The sequence below is a fragment of the Pongo pygmaeus genome, chromosome 2 (assembly GCF_028885625.2).
Source record: "Pongo pygmaeus isolate AG05252 chromosome 2, NHGRI_mPonPyg2-v2.0_pri, whole genome shotgun sequence".
NCBI lineage: Eukaryota > Metazoa > Chordata > Mammalia > Primates > Hominidae > Pongo > Pongo pygmaeus.
In genome coordinates, this window is record NC_085930.1 from 55201143 (window position 1) to 55215831 (window position 14689).

Below are 14689 nucleotides of genomic sequence, written 5' to 3' on the forward strand. Positions count from 1 at the left end.
ATTACAGGCATGAGCCATGGTGCCTGGCCAAACGTTTTTATTACAAATATTACATTAAACTAAAGCTCACAACTGTTACTATGCATCAGGAATTAACAGTCATTTCTCATTTGTGTCATTCTCCTATTTGATAACATATAGTGACTATCTCTTTATGGGTTAAATATCAGTTTCTTGGCCAGAATTCAAGACCTGCCCCTAACTAATCCTACTTCTCCCAATACCCTTATAGCACTCATACCCTACTAGTAACTCTGATATCTCATATTCCTCAGAATTTATCAAGCAAACGAAATTTAATGAGCACTACTCTAAGGTACCATAAACTACAAAAGACAGTTTTGCCCTTGTTGCTTTCAGTTAAATTATTGTGCTACTTTTTGCTTAATTTCTAGTTTTTTTTGCGTGTTTATCATGTCTCCATAGGTAAAGTGGGCAGAAATCTTTTTCTACTTTACATTTCCTGTAAGTGCTGTTTGAATAAAGTTAATGTGTGAGGTTATGGTTACTTTTTATTTTTAATCAACATGATAGTTTTGGGAATTTATTACTAAAATTTATCAAAGCAGGCAAGGAATGAAATTGTATCCTTCACTGTCAAACATTACTTGAGTCCCTTTACTACACAAAAAAGCCAAAGAATACAAGAATACAGAGACATACTTCCTGATTCCACAGAACTCATAATCTGGAAACACAGCCCATGAAAGCATTTCAGTACAAACTGGTAAATAATAGGAACAGGAAAACCTAACTCAGCTGTCAGCTGTGGTTGCAGGCAGGCCGGCAGTGGATGGTTCCTTCAGTGATTTCTGAACTGAGTTTGAAGCATGGGCAGGAATTAGTAGGTCAGACACAGAACAAAGAAGAGCAGTCTTCATCAGACATTTAGCTTGCCTGAAAATCACAAGCACAATCTAAAAAGGTAGTGAAAGGTCCTTGAGAAACACCATTTATAATGTTGTTTTGGTTTTTAAAATTTTTAGACTCTTAGAATGAACCTAACCTTGGCGTATTTTTCCGGTTTTTATTCTATGGACCATTTCATATCCCATCACACAGAATATTACCAAAAGTGTGTAGGTAGCATCTGGCATGTCTCTCCAGTCCTCCACCACCATCCCAGGCTTATGCACTTGTTCATCTTATCTCCCAAACCAGAAACCCTGGAATTATTCCAAATTCCCTTGCTCCCCTCTTTTAATCAATCATCCTGTCCTGTCAACTTTACTTCTAAATATGTCTCAAATACACTGATCCTCTAGGATAGTCACTGAGAGGAATGGAAAATTGTCCAGTGATCGACAAATGAAATTAATAATAGGTCTCAAGATTAGAAGTCAGTTTTCAAAGAAATACAAGTGGCCAACAAACACAAAAAAATGCTCAACATCACTAATCATCAGAGGAATACAAAATATAACCACAATAAGATACTCACTTAAACCAGTTAGAATGGCTATTATTAAAAAGTCAAAAAATGGCTGGGTACAGTGGCTCATGCCTGTAATCCCAGCACTTTGGAAGGCCGAGGCAGGTGGATCACTTGAGGCCAGGAGTTCAAGACCAGCCTCGAACATGGTGAAACCCTGTCTCTACTAAAAATACAAACATTAGCCAGGCATGGTGGCACGCCTGTAATCCTAGCTGCCTGGGATGTTGAGACATGAGAATTGCTTGATCCCGGGAGGCAGAGGTTGCAGTGAGCCAAGATTGTGCCACTGCACTCCAGCCTGGGCAACAGAGACTGTCTCAAAAAGAGTCATGGCAAAGATGCAGAGTAAAGGCACAGCTTATACACTGTTGAGAGGAATGTACATTTGTACAACCTCTATGGAAAACAGTATGGAGATTTTTCAACTAAAAACTACCATTCGATCCAGCAATCCCACTAGTAGGTATCTACCCAAAGGAAATTTATATTTTAAAATCACCTGCACTGTTTATCGCAGCACTATTCATAATAGTGCTGTTTATCGCAGCACTATTCGTAATAGCAAAGTTATGGAACCAACCTAAGGGTCCATCAAGAGATGACTGGTAAAGAAAATGTGGTGTATATACTTATATACATATCCAGATGACTGCATAAAGAAATGTGGCATATATACTTATATACATACACATATATGCATACACACACAATACACACCACGGAATACTACTCAGCCATAAAAAAAGAATGCAATCTTGTCTTTTGCAACAACATGGATGGACCTGGAGGCCATTAAGTGAAGTAATGATACAGAAAGTCAAAAACCACATGTTCTCATAAGTGGGAGATAAAACAATGTGTACACCTGGACATGGAGAGCAGAATCATAGACACTAGAGCCTTCAACGTGGGAGTGGGGTGAGAGATGGGAAAATATTTACTAGGTACAATGTATACTATTTGGGTGAGGGTATACTAAGCCCAGATTTCACCACTATGCAATATATCCCTGTAATAAAAGTGACATAGATATAAATCTATAAAAATTATAAAAAGTTTCTCAAAAAAGATTGGTAGTCAGAAGCTCTGAATTCTAGATGTGCTTTTTCACCTATCTCATTTTGTAAATGTAGTGTTTGAATCTCAAAATTTAACAATAGACAATTTTAAAAATACCAAACTGCCAAAATTAAACCATCTTTTTAAATATCTAAGTTTTTTGGCCAACTTGGCTCTACTATTTGATTTCCAAAGGGATTAGTGGTTACTCATCCATAGTTTAATTGTTTTGTCATTTTCTAATGCTGCTGATGCGATGAGGTTTTCTGTAGGATGACAAGCTGCTGAGATCACGACATCTGTATGGCCTTGTAATTTCTGTACAATCTCTTTAGTCTGAAGGTTCCAAATGTAAACGAGGTTATCCTCGGAACCAGACACAATCCACTTTCCACCAGTAACTGAAAAATTGGCAAATATGCAATATTTCTCATTCTTATGACCAGTGTATGTTTTCAGGCACCTGCCTCTGCTGTAATCCCATAGTTTAAGAGTGTTGTCCAAAGTTGCAGTGAGAATGTATTTACCATTTGGAGAAAATTTTACAAAAGAGACAGGAGGGTTATCATCATCAACGAGCGTTTTTAAACACTGACCTGATGCAGCATCCCAGATTCTACAGAGGCCATCATAGCTGCCTGACACTATCAAGGACCCACTACAATTAAAATGAACAGCAGAAACTGGGTCAGAATGAGCAGACAAAGTCTTGAGACACTTTCCTGTTTTCACCTCCCATATTTTCACAGTCTCATCAAAAGATCCCGAGATTATAAGGTTGGATGGCGGATTGAAGTTACAACAAAAGACATAATTACTGTGCCCCTTCAGTGTTTTCAAACATTTTCCAGATCTCATATCCCATAATTTTAGAGTTTTATCATCTGAGGCAGAAACAAGACGACTGGAATCTGATGACCAAGCAACATCCGATATTTCCAAATTATGACCATAGAGTGTTCTCTCGTATTTTCCATCATATGCTCCCCAAATTATGATTAGCCTATCAGCAGAAGAACTTGCTAGCCATTCGCCATTAGGACTAAACTTAACTGATGACACTGCTTCCGTGTGTCCCACGAGAGTACATTTGAGAGCATAGTTTGGGTTTTCAGGCACTTCCTTGCTCTGATTGGCCGATGAGGAGAGGGCCAACTGTGCTTTGGCGTCTCCTGACTCCTTGGTTGCCATAGTTCTGAAGCTCCAAGTTAGCAGGTGTACTAGGCGTTCAGCCCTGAACCAGGCAGTCCAGTACTTTGGCTTTCTGCCCAGCAAAATGAAGATAAACGCACTGGATTTTAAAATGTACAGTTTTGAAAGCTTAAAGTTTCTGGACAGTCTTTAAACTGTGAAATAGACGGAATCAGCAGTACGGCTTGGACTTCAGGTTTTCATCTTTTTGTTAAGTACTTGAGAAATACTGTTAGAAGGATCCTGCGCGCCGTCAGCAAGTAGGACACAAATGTTCGGCATTCCGTTAATATGTAAAGCCTTCAAAGCAGGGACGACGCAAGGGGCACTCTCTACAGAAAGTATTCTTTCACCGCCGCCCCCCTCCCCAGGTCGAAATGTTTCAGAATGCTGAGCAAACCCTACCAGTCAGGCTAGGTACTTGAAGATGAATGAACCGCCGCTTTTAGCGGATTTCAGAAGCTAAAAGCCTACGAAGCCACCGAAACTGGACACTGGCCTGTAGGCTACTTTTGCACGTACCAGCAGATGTGCACTGCCGCTTCAATCGCCAACAAAACCGGAAAAGCAGCCTGGCGCATGTGCAAAGGAAGTCCCTCCTACACTACCGAGCCGAGATGACCAATGGGAGACGGCCGTCTGCGCCTGCGCAAAAAAGTCGCCAATGTTCATTTCCGGACTTTTTCGCCCCGCCCTTCAAATGTGAAAGCGACTGCCTTTTTGTGTTGAGTGCATTAGCTGGACAGGGTCTGTCCCAGACCTGATTGGATAGTGTGGGAAGCAGTGGATCGTTATTTCAAAAACCATTTCTTTTTGGAAATTGTCACAGAGAAGGACTACATTTGCTGATGCCTACCTTAGCTGCAGGTTTAGGCCCACACTTGACGCGTAAGCTGCCTAAACGGCAGCTAACGTAGATCCACCCAGACGCCGGAAACGGGGGAAGCTCCTGCTTTGCATGGGTTCCGCTCCCTCCTGTTTGTTGTAGTGTGGAGCCTGGTGGCATGTGTGGCGACGGGGTCACAGGGGGCGGGTGACAGAATTTATGCCATATTGTAAAATTCCTGGTTTAAGTTTCCCCTGTAAAAGTTTCGTAAAGGTTAAGAAACGTGTCTGTTGGGGTCCTTTAAAAGCCGGTGCTCTGCTGGGAGTAACGAGCAAACGTTTGTTTTAGCATCTACGGCTTAAGCTTCCATAGAGAAGTCGGGATCTCAAAGTTGCTTGAAACAGAAAAGGACAAAGAGGTTGGTAGAATAGGGTAACAGATGGGTAAGGTTACTCTTAAGGAGGCTTTAGAGAGCTTCCCCCAGTTTTAGGAGATGATTAATGGTCATGAAAGTGTGTAAAATATACATGCTATTGAAGTTACAATGAAAGACATAATTACTGTGCCCCTTCAGTGTTTTCAAACATTTTCCAGATCTCACATCCCATAATTTTAGTTTTATCATCTGAGGCAGAAACAAGACGTCTGGAATCTGATGACCAGGCAGACTTTTAAACAATAGGTTTACCAAAAAACTGGAAGCCCTACTAGTTTCTCCAACCTGTAGTTGCTCAATAAACAGTGCCCGAGGCCAAGCACTCACGCCTGTAATCCCAGCACTTTGGGAGGCCCAGTCGGGCGGGACACTTTAGGTCAGGTGTTCGAGACCAGCCTGGCCAACATGGCGCAACCAATACTGCTAAAAATACAAAAATAGCTAGGCGTGATGGCGCACGCCTGTAGTGCCAGCTACTCAGGAGGCTGAGGTGGGAGAACCGCATGAACCAGGAGGTGGAGGGTGCAGTAAGCTGAGATTCCACCAGTGCACTCCAGCCTGGGCAAGAGAGTGAGACTCCGTCTCAATTAAAAAAAAAAAAAGAGTGCCCAAGAAAAGCAGAAAAAGTGTGGCTTAAAAGATTTTGCTGGTGGCTGGTCACGATGCAAATGTCTCATCAGCGTCAAGAATTTAAAAGCACTTGGAAACAAAGGGTCTCCTATTGTATACTTATTAGGGATAATTGAAAGTCTTGGCCTTTATAAGGCACAACAGGCACCGTTAGGTCACCTGTAATAAACCGACTGTGGTTAAAACATCATTACTTTAAGACCCTACCAGTCTAGGGGGAAATTTAAATAAGAATTGGACAAATACTTTAGTCTTAGCTAGTGCATATTAACTGTATAAACACAGTGAGGTAGTCCTGAGAATGAGAAGGACTCTAAAATGGTTTAGAGTATTTATTTCTATACATTAAATTACAACTGTTTTTAGCTATTAAGGTCTTCATGGACCTCCCCTTGTTAACACTTTTAGAACTTTTTTTTCCTTCAGCATATCTTAAAGTTCAGTTCTAACTAAACCCTGCTGCTGCTTTTCTCTTCCCGTTAGCCTAGATTAGTGATTTTTGCTGAGAAGTTTAGAAACTGCACCAATTGAAAACTATTTCCATTTTTATTAACTCAATATAAGGTAACTTAAAAGCCCCTTGGAGCACAGGAGCAGAGTTTAGTCATTGTTTCAAATAATTTAAATCTGCATTTTCCAGTAACTGTTGTATGCACTAGAAGAGTAAAATTTAAGAATCATGAACACTTGACATGAAGGCTAGGATAGGGTGTTAGTGCTGGAATATATTTAGCCCACCACAGCTATCACAAGCAAGAGAGAGGGGGGGACACAATAAAGGATGTGTTGATAGGAAGATCCAGAAGATATTTTTCTTCAGATTTTCCCAAAATCTGAAGAAATTCCTATTAACCAAATCCATTTCTTGATGTCTGGGATTTGTTTACAAATAGCATTAGGAACTTATGCAAACAAAATCAAGGCTATGAATATAACTAGTTATGTTCTATTGTTTATTCATTCATGTTCTGATATTAACATGTAGTCCTAACATTGTAGTCCTTAGGAAATTAGAACTAAGATTTTCAGTTTACTTGCTTGGGAGGAGCAGCGACATTTTGGTGCAGGAGCACGGAATACTGATACAGGTAAATCCAAAGTGGCAGAATAGAGATTTGCACTTTGGGTTCCTTATTTATTCATTTATGAGACGGAGTTTTGCTGAATACTGATACAGGTAGGTAAATCCAAAGTGGCAGAATAAGAGATTCGCATTTTGGGTTTCTTATTTACTTATTAATTTATTTATGAGACGGAGTTTTGCCCTTGTCGCCCAGGCTGGAGTGCAATGGCGCCATCTCAGCTCACTGCAGCATTGCCAGGGCTCAGGCGATCCTCCCACCTCAGCCTCCCACAGGCACCCGCCACCATGCCCGGCTAGTTTTTAAAATACCTTGTTGGCTGGGCACGGTGGCTCACGCCTGTAATCCCAGCACTTTGGGAGGCCGAGGCGGGTGGATCACCTGAGGTCAGGAGTTCTAGACCAGCCTGGCCAACATGGTGAAGCCCCTTCTCAACTAAAAATACAAAAATTAGCCGGGCGTGGTGGCAGGCGCCTGTAATCCCAGCTACTCAGGGGGCTGAGGCAGGAGAATCGCTTGAACCCAGGAGGCAGAGGTTGCAGTAAGCTGAGATTGCGCCATCACACTCTAGCCTGAGGGACAAGAGCGAGACTTCATCTCAGAAAAAAAACCAACAACAACAACAAAAAACCCTTTGTAGAGACAGTTTCACTACATTGCCCGGGTTGGCCAAGCAAAATTTCTTACATGGTCTCATTAACAGTTTATATTTCTGCTGCCCTTAATCTTTACCATCTAAGTGCTTTGGAAGTTTCCTCCCTATAGAAATCAACTAGGTTTCTTTAAATTTCCCATAGACATCTTAGAAATGAAAGTCTCTTATCTTAATATAGTTTAAAGGTGTGTTTAACTTGCCCCTCAGTATTGTAAATATCTAAACAGATGTGTTGCCACAAATAGGGCAATTTTTAAATTAAAAAAAATTTTTTTGTATGTGTGCTGGACCAAACCGTGGCGTGGGAGTGGTTCCCACATTAAGGAAATGTCTCAACTTCCTTCATAGCAATTCTTGACTACCAAATCCAGTCTCAATATCAAGCATTAATAGAATGATGTATATACCTAGTTGCTTAAGACCATTAGCCAATGTATGAAAATCTAGTTGGGCTTTATAAATATGGAGTGGCCACATAACATTATCTAAACTGGGACATTTTTAAAAGTGAAAGGGGGCAGTAAAATAATTCACAGGTGTTAGCTGATCTCCAAATGTAAACTTGGGCTGTGCCCAGCAAACACTACTTTTGACTTCCCAAGAGGACACTCCTCATAATCATAACTTAATCTTGCAACATTCCACACTCTGGTAGTTTACACCTCAGCCTGCGCAGGTCTCTCTCAAACCTGGTCCTGTTCTCTCACCACCCACTATGGTCTTTTGGGTTTCTGTTTTCTCCTTACCCATCATTTTATCTTAATAATGCTGGGCCCAAGTGGTGGGTAAAGCAGTGATCCTTACTGAGGACTCCCAGTGGACTCCATTGGCCTTCTGCAGGTTAAGTGGATATGAATAAAGAATTAAATGAGTAATTTTACTTTCTGCAAAAATCAATCACAGAAATGACTGTATATTAATTTAAAATTAGAGAAAACAATGACTCCTTAAAAATGCAACTGAAATGGGGCAACAATCATTCAAGCTATCTTTAATAAACTTGTAAACCCAGTGATTTTTTTTTTTTTTTTTTTTTTGAGACGGAGTCTTGCTCTGTCAGCCAGGTTGGAGTGCAGTGGTGCAGTCTCGGCTCACTGCAACCTCCACCTCCTGGATTCAAGCGATTCTCCTACCTCGACCTCTTGGGTAGCTGGGATTGCAAGCGTGTGGCACGATGGCTAATTTTATTTCTAGTAGAGACAGGGTGTCGCCATGCTTGCCAGGCTGGCCTCGAACTCCTGACCTCAAGTGATTTGCCTGCCTTGGCTTCCCAAAGTGCTGGGATTACAGGCATGAGCCACCACGTCCGGACATAAACCCAGTAATTTTGTACAATTTATAAAACAATGTAGTCTACAGGAACTAAGGCTATGTTTTGCCTCAAATGTTTTTTGTTTTCAGAATAAAATACTTGGTCAGTAGAATCTCTTCAACAAAATAGAAGAGAAGCAGTCATGAAGAAATAAATCATCTTTGTTTCTACTCATCTGTCACTTATGTGATACGTACAATATGTAAAAAGGAAAAATCCCTGTTTAACAGCCTAAGGCAACCAGCAGCTTCCACATTGGTTGGATATTAATAAATTTTTTTCTTTACTGTAAAATATACCCACCAGCTTTTTTTTTTTTTTTTTTTGGATGGAGTCTTGCACTGTCGCCCAGGCTGGAGTGCAGTGGCGCGATCACCACCCACTGCAAGCTCTGCCTCCTGGGTTCACACCATTCTCCTGCCTCAGCCTCCCGAGTAGCTGGACTACAAGCGCCCGCCACCACGCCCGGCTAATTTTTTGTACTTTTAGTAGAGACGAGGTTTCACCGTATTAGCCAGGATGATCTCGATCTCCTAACCTCATGATCCACCTGCCTCGGCCTCCCAAAGTGCTGGGATTACAGGCATGAGCCACCACGCCCGGCCACTAGCTTTTCTAAGACACTTTGTTTGTTTTTAAATACCAGACTTCTGCTATGACAATGTTTGATTTTGTAAACTTCAGGTCAAATCATGTCTTCTGAAAAGTAACTGCATATAAAACACTTACATGTTGAGACATTTGCTTAAGATGTTAATCCTGGTTTCAAGTAACAGCATAAAGGAATTCCTTTGAATTTTCTTTTGTTATCAAGCACCCTTTACTAACATCACAAAGATGCATGCATATTCCTTCATTTAGTATTTATTGAATGTCTGCTATGTGCAAGGCACTCACCCATGGCCTGACAGACCACATTCAAGTACAAAGAATCATTAGAGCCATTCCAAATCTAAGTGTCAGAACACTTTGAAGCAGGATGTAGAGTGGTCAGAATGACGTGAGGTAAAGCAGAAATACTCAACAACCAGTACATTAAAAGGTTATTTTAATTTTTGACATTCCTTGGGATGATATTCCTTTAGGAAAAGTAGACTGTGTTAAATTCACATCCATGGCACTGCTTCCTGAGGCAGTAATTCTTCAAAGCCTTTCCTTCTGTGTCAATACCTTCCACATTTGTGCGTTTGAATGGATCCATGTGTTTAGCCATTATTTTACTAAACACAAAATCATTTGCGCACACACACACACACACACAAAACCTATTACCATACTTGTGTGGTCACACAGAATTTTAGCACCACAGAAGAGGAAAGATGTTTGGCCTGAGAGGGCCTAACTCGTCTGTGTAACCTAAAAGCAACTTAAGCCTGATTTCGTCCTTTTAAGGGTGCTGATGGTGAGCAAGAGTCAGGAAGAATGCTCTAACAAAAAAGGCTGGCCCAGCTGTGGTTGCCAAGTCTAGTTCTGGGAGTTCCTGGGCATGGAACTACTGTGTGGCCGCTGCTTTCTTCAAGACACAGAATTTGCAGCGCTCTTCCCCTCCCCTGGACAGCCATCTAAGTGTTGTAACCTTGGGGCAAAGTAATTTCTCTTAAGTCTTCACTTTGTCACCTATAATACAGTGATAATTATCAAAGAACATTTGGAAGATTACATGAGAAAAAAGGAAAGCCCTTAGTCAGGTATCTGGTGTACAACAGATGATCAAATAAAGACATGTTACCTTAATTTGACCCATAGGGAAAACACTCTGGGACTTCGTTTACCCTTAGTTGAAAACAGAACGCAACATTACTTTTCTTTCTTCTTACCCCAAGCTTCCAGATGTATTTTATGTCCAGTAGCAATTTGATATTTTAAATTGGCATATAAATATTTGCTTTATCAGACATTCTGATGTCCTGGTATCTGTTGTTATAACCTGTATATAACCTGTAATCCTGAAGTGCTGGGATTACAGGCATGAGCCACCACGTCTGGCCATAAACCCAGTAATTTTGTACGACAGATAAAACATTTTATGGAATATTCTTTATGATAGCCAACTTACTGTAGTAGTCACATCTGACCTTTGATAATTTTTTTAAATTACTTTAACTTCTGATGACAGGAAAAGATAGACCAAAATATTTCCCAACCTGGCAGATACATACTTAATCTGTTCAGCTCACAACAGAGAGAAATGGTCATATTGAGATGGATAAAAATTCAGATTTGAGACTTCCATGTATATAGGCATACCTGTGTCTGCAAATGAGCACATTTTGGAATGTAGGAGTTAGCATACAGTATGAAAGTTGAAAGCAAACAATGCTGGTTTCTAAAAGTGGATCCCTTTTCTTCACTGAACATCATCCTTAGACACTACAATTTCCAATAAACTTAAAAACCATCAACCCCTAAAAAGTTATAATGATTTGCCTATTGATATAAAAATTTTCACAAAACTAGTGAGAAAGAAAAACCCGTTGACTCCAGGAAAACCTTTTCATAATGCATCCCCTAGTTGGGGGATTAAATCGCTGAAATGTTTATTTAGCACTAGAGAAGTAAATTCAAAGTTGCCTGTGGGTAGACGTACAATAGGAGATTTGGTTGACAAAGTTTGGTTTATAAAATATACTTACATATTGTTTCTTAGGCAAAAAATCGGCAGAAATCTGGAATAATTCAGATTTTTTATGAGATTAATTGCCAATATTTTTATCTGTGACGATAATGCCGAAAATGACTCAGAGCCAATAACCTTCATCTGTCATATGGAAGAAACAATCCTAGGGCAATAGAGTTTTCAAAAGCGGAACTGACAAAGAGAAGCGTTTAAAAGGGGAACATGAAAGAAAGTGTTCCACAGAGAACTCTGTCTCCTAAAATCTCTTTCTTCTATCATCTGCCTTACCCAGAATTTCTCAATCCAACCACATCTACCTGCTGGTCCATCAGATACCAGATGCCTTTACATCCAAAATTCTCTTAATGCTTTTTTTCCCCCACCAAAGTTCTCATTACAAATAATATAGATTGGAAGTTTGGAGGATGGAGGGGAATAAAAAGGAAAAGTAAAACAAAGCCACTTTCCCCAATCCATATATAAAACTACAAAAGAGTTTTCCTGTATTGAAATTAACATGCTTTTGTAATGAGCAATGCCTTAGTGGTAGGGTATTCAGTGAATTTAAACTAAGTTAACAGAATCTGACAGGCAAAGAACTAAAAACAGGATTTACAGTTACCCCTTAAAATGTCATTTCTGTTACCAAAAAGGCTGCTTCAGTACCAAGTTCCAACACATCTGAGTTATGCTATTTCATTTTTAGCCAATTCCAACTTTGATACTTTAAGAAAAAATCATTTTATTGTTAAAAAAAAAAAACTTAGATCTTATAGTTCATGAACTTCTAGGACAAGATAAATTCCTCTGTTTTAGACACAAAATAGATCACATCAGTTAAATAGACTTTGTTTTAATTCACTCACTGAAACATCTCCAACTGCTAGCAAAAATTCCGAATGTCCGAATGCACACTACTCTTCCTAATGTGGGGAGACAACTGTGTGCTTTGTATTTTTCCCACTCAAATTGGCTTATAAAATGAAATTATTTTAACTATCCAATGGAAGGTACATAATTTAAAACATTCTATAGAAATGACATGTTACTAGTAATTTACAATTTAAAAAAACAGCCACAAAAAAGTCAAAGCTAAAAACAAGATTTTTACTATGAATCAGTGCTTCTATTATCCTTCTGAAAGAAGTTATATTTTAATGTGATGTAAAGGCAACATTGAAATTTCTTTAAATTAACCAACTAATTTATCTCTAAAATTACAAAGAATCAAAGTCTTTTACAGGTCAAGTGCAGTAAACTAAAATGTTCTCTCAGCACAAAGCAGCACTAGAAAAAGTAACAGTTATAGATGGGAGTTGACTAGTTTTGCAGTGGCTGCGCCATCAATAACAGACAGACATCAGACGGTATCCATCCCAGAGCACAGACACTACTAGACTAGATGCGAAGAATGCGTCACACTCTTGGCTGATAAATGTCCTTTGTCTTTGACTCTTTCTAGTTTGAATGAAGTGGATTTTTTAAAAGTTTAAATCAGGTCACATAAGTTGGCTGCTTAAATAACATCATGATGAGGTATGAAAAGCTCTGAATATCCCTTACATTCAGCAGGATTTACCAGAGATGTATAATAGCTTGTCAGGGGCAACTTCCAAATAGTTTTTACACTTTGGGGTTATAATGAATTCTAGAAGAGGACAAGTCTAAAAAGGTTTAAAAGGGTATGCTCTGAAACAGAGGTGAGCAACCTTTTCCTTCAGAATTCACTTTGAACAGCACATCAACAAAAAAATCTTCTCTGGTAGTGTATCCCAACATTGAGTCAAGATGGCCAACTAGCACCGAGAAGTCGTATTGAACTCATTTGCAGTTCTCTTGGCAATTAAGCGTATTTTTTCATTCCAGTCCAAGCACAAATGTGGATCACTGAACACAGTACTGGAAGAGCCATTTGCAGGTACAGATTGCAGTCATCATTAAATGAGCCAGAAGGCAGATACTGTTTTTATTTTGTGTGGGGGGAGGGGGAAGCGGCACAGTACTAGCAGGAGATGAAATAAAATGATTAGGGAACAATGAGATTATAAGATCACTGTTCTTATTTGGGTTAAGCAGGTCGTGTTGAGAAGATGGTTATTTCTTTCAGATAAGGATGCTACATTAAAGGAATTGTATGCAGCACGAAAAGATTAGAATCGAGCTGCACCTAAGAAAAAAATCCCAAAGTTACTTTCAAAAGTATGTGTTATCTGCCAGTCACAGAGGGGAAAAGCACCTAGGGTGAACTCCAATTTTTTAATGAGGACCTTGATCAGGACCACAAAGCCTGAAACATTTGTTTTAATGCAGAAACACAGCCTCTAGTTACACTGATTGCATTTGGGAAAATTGGAGGGTTTTTTCTTCCTTAGTTTTTTAAATTAAATTACAGGATATGGTTTTCGATTACTAAGTATTCGAAATCCTCATACCAGCAACAGAAATGAACCACTTCCAAATTCTAAGATACAAAAGACCAAAGAGAAGCAAAAGCGATACAAATTAATATGTGCCCCTCTCCTTTCTGCTCTAAGGGAATCTACAAACCAGTATCACATTTAGGAGTCAAAGTGTTAATTCTTCAGCATTCCTGACAACTAGAAAGCACATTCACTGAAGGCTGAAGGTGAGGGAGTGGATGGTTTAACTTTAATATCTGAAGAATGGCGCCAATAGAGGAAAGAAAACCATCCAATCTCAGTAAGGATTAATGCAAATTTGGCTAGAAAAAGCCACCAGGTAATCCAAGGGTTCACTGTGGAAGAACTCATGAAAAGTACTCTGAAGTATACACAACAGGTCTAAACATCTCCCTTGTCGTAAGTAGTTGTGTAAAATTCAAGATAAAGATTTAGTCTCATCTTTTAATGTCAGTTTTTTCCCCCATGTTAAAGGGAATGAGGAGGAGTCCTCTTTTATTCCCCCACAAGAAAAAGGGAGTCACATTAATATGTGTATATTCCCATAACTCTAATGTAAGTGCGGATCTCCAAAGCCTAGGGATTTTTCCGTAAAGAGAGTGGGCCGTTCTGGTTACCCTTTTATTAGAAGGGTATTCCACCACAGAGAGCCGGAGGTTTTCCAGATGTGTATAAGAGAGCAGGTGCGCGAGGCAAGCAAATGAGCGCAAACAGTATTATGGAAAACATTTGAGAAGTTAGCTCCATGAGGACTGTGGGCTCCACAAGAGGACTCAACTGGGTAGCCTGGTCTGACACAGGAACGTGAAAGCAGAGTATTGCTTCAAAGCTGGAAACCTTCCATAGGAGCCTCACACTGTTGGAAGATGTACTGCTGCTGGTTAAGGTCAACCTGGGGTGCAATGCTGCTGTCTTCATCTTCAGTCCCGAAGTAATGCTCAATAAGATCAAAAGCCTTTTGGTAGATCTCCTGGTTTTCATGACTCTGTAAGAACTCAATTTTATCCAGACCTAAAATGAAGAATA

At 39.8% G+C, this 14689-nt stretch overlaps 2 protein-coding genes across 4 annotated transcripts in view; both read right to left on the reverse strand.

Annotated features, from left to right (window-relative positions):
- Positions 1 to 590: 590 nt before the first annotated feature.
- WDR5B (WD repeat domain 5B) lies at positions 591 to 5083 on the reverse strand. Its single transcript, XM_054481089.2, has one exon. It carries the CDS (start codon positions 3683 to 3685, stop codon positions 2693 to 2695), a length of 993 nt encoding a protein of 330 aa, XP_054337064.1. The 5' UTR covers positions 3686 to 5083; the 3' UTR covers positions 591 to 2692.
- Positions 5084 to 11965: 6882 nt separating this feature from the next.
- Positions 11966 to 14689, reverse strand: part of KPNA1 (karyopherin subunit alpha 1) — a 90975-nt gene continuing 88251 nt past the window's right edge. For all 3 annotated transcript variants that reach the window (XM_054483837.2, XM_054483838.2, XM_063661667.1), the window contains exon 14: positions 11966 to 14674. In XM_054483837.2, the coding sequence (XP_054339812.1) occupies positions 14487 to 14674 (188 nt within the window). In that variant the 3' untranslated portion in view covers positions 11966 to 14486. The remainder of the gene's footprint in view (positions 14675 to 14689) is intronic.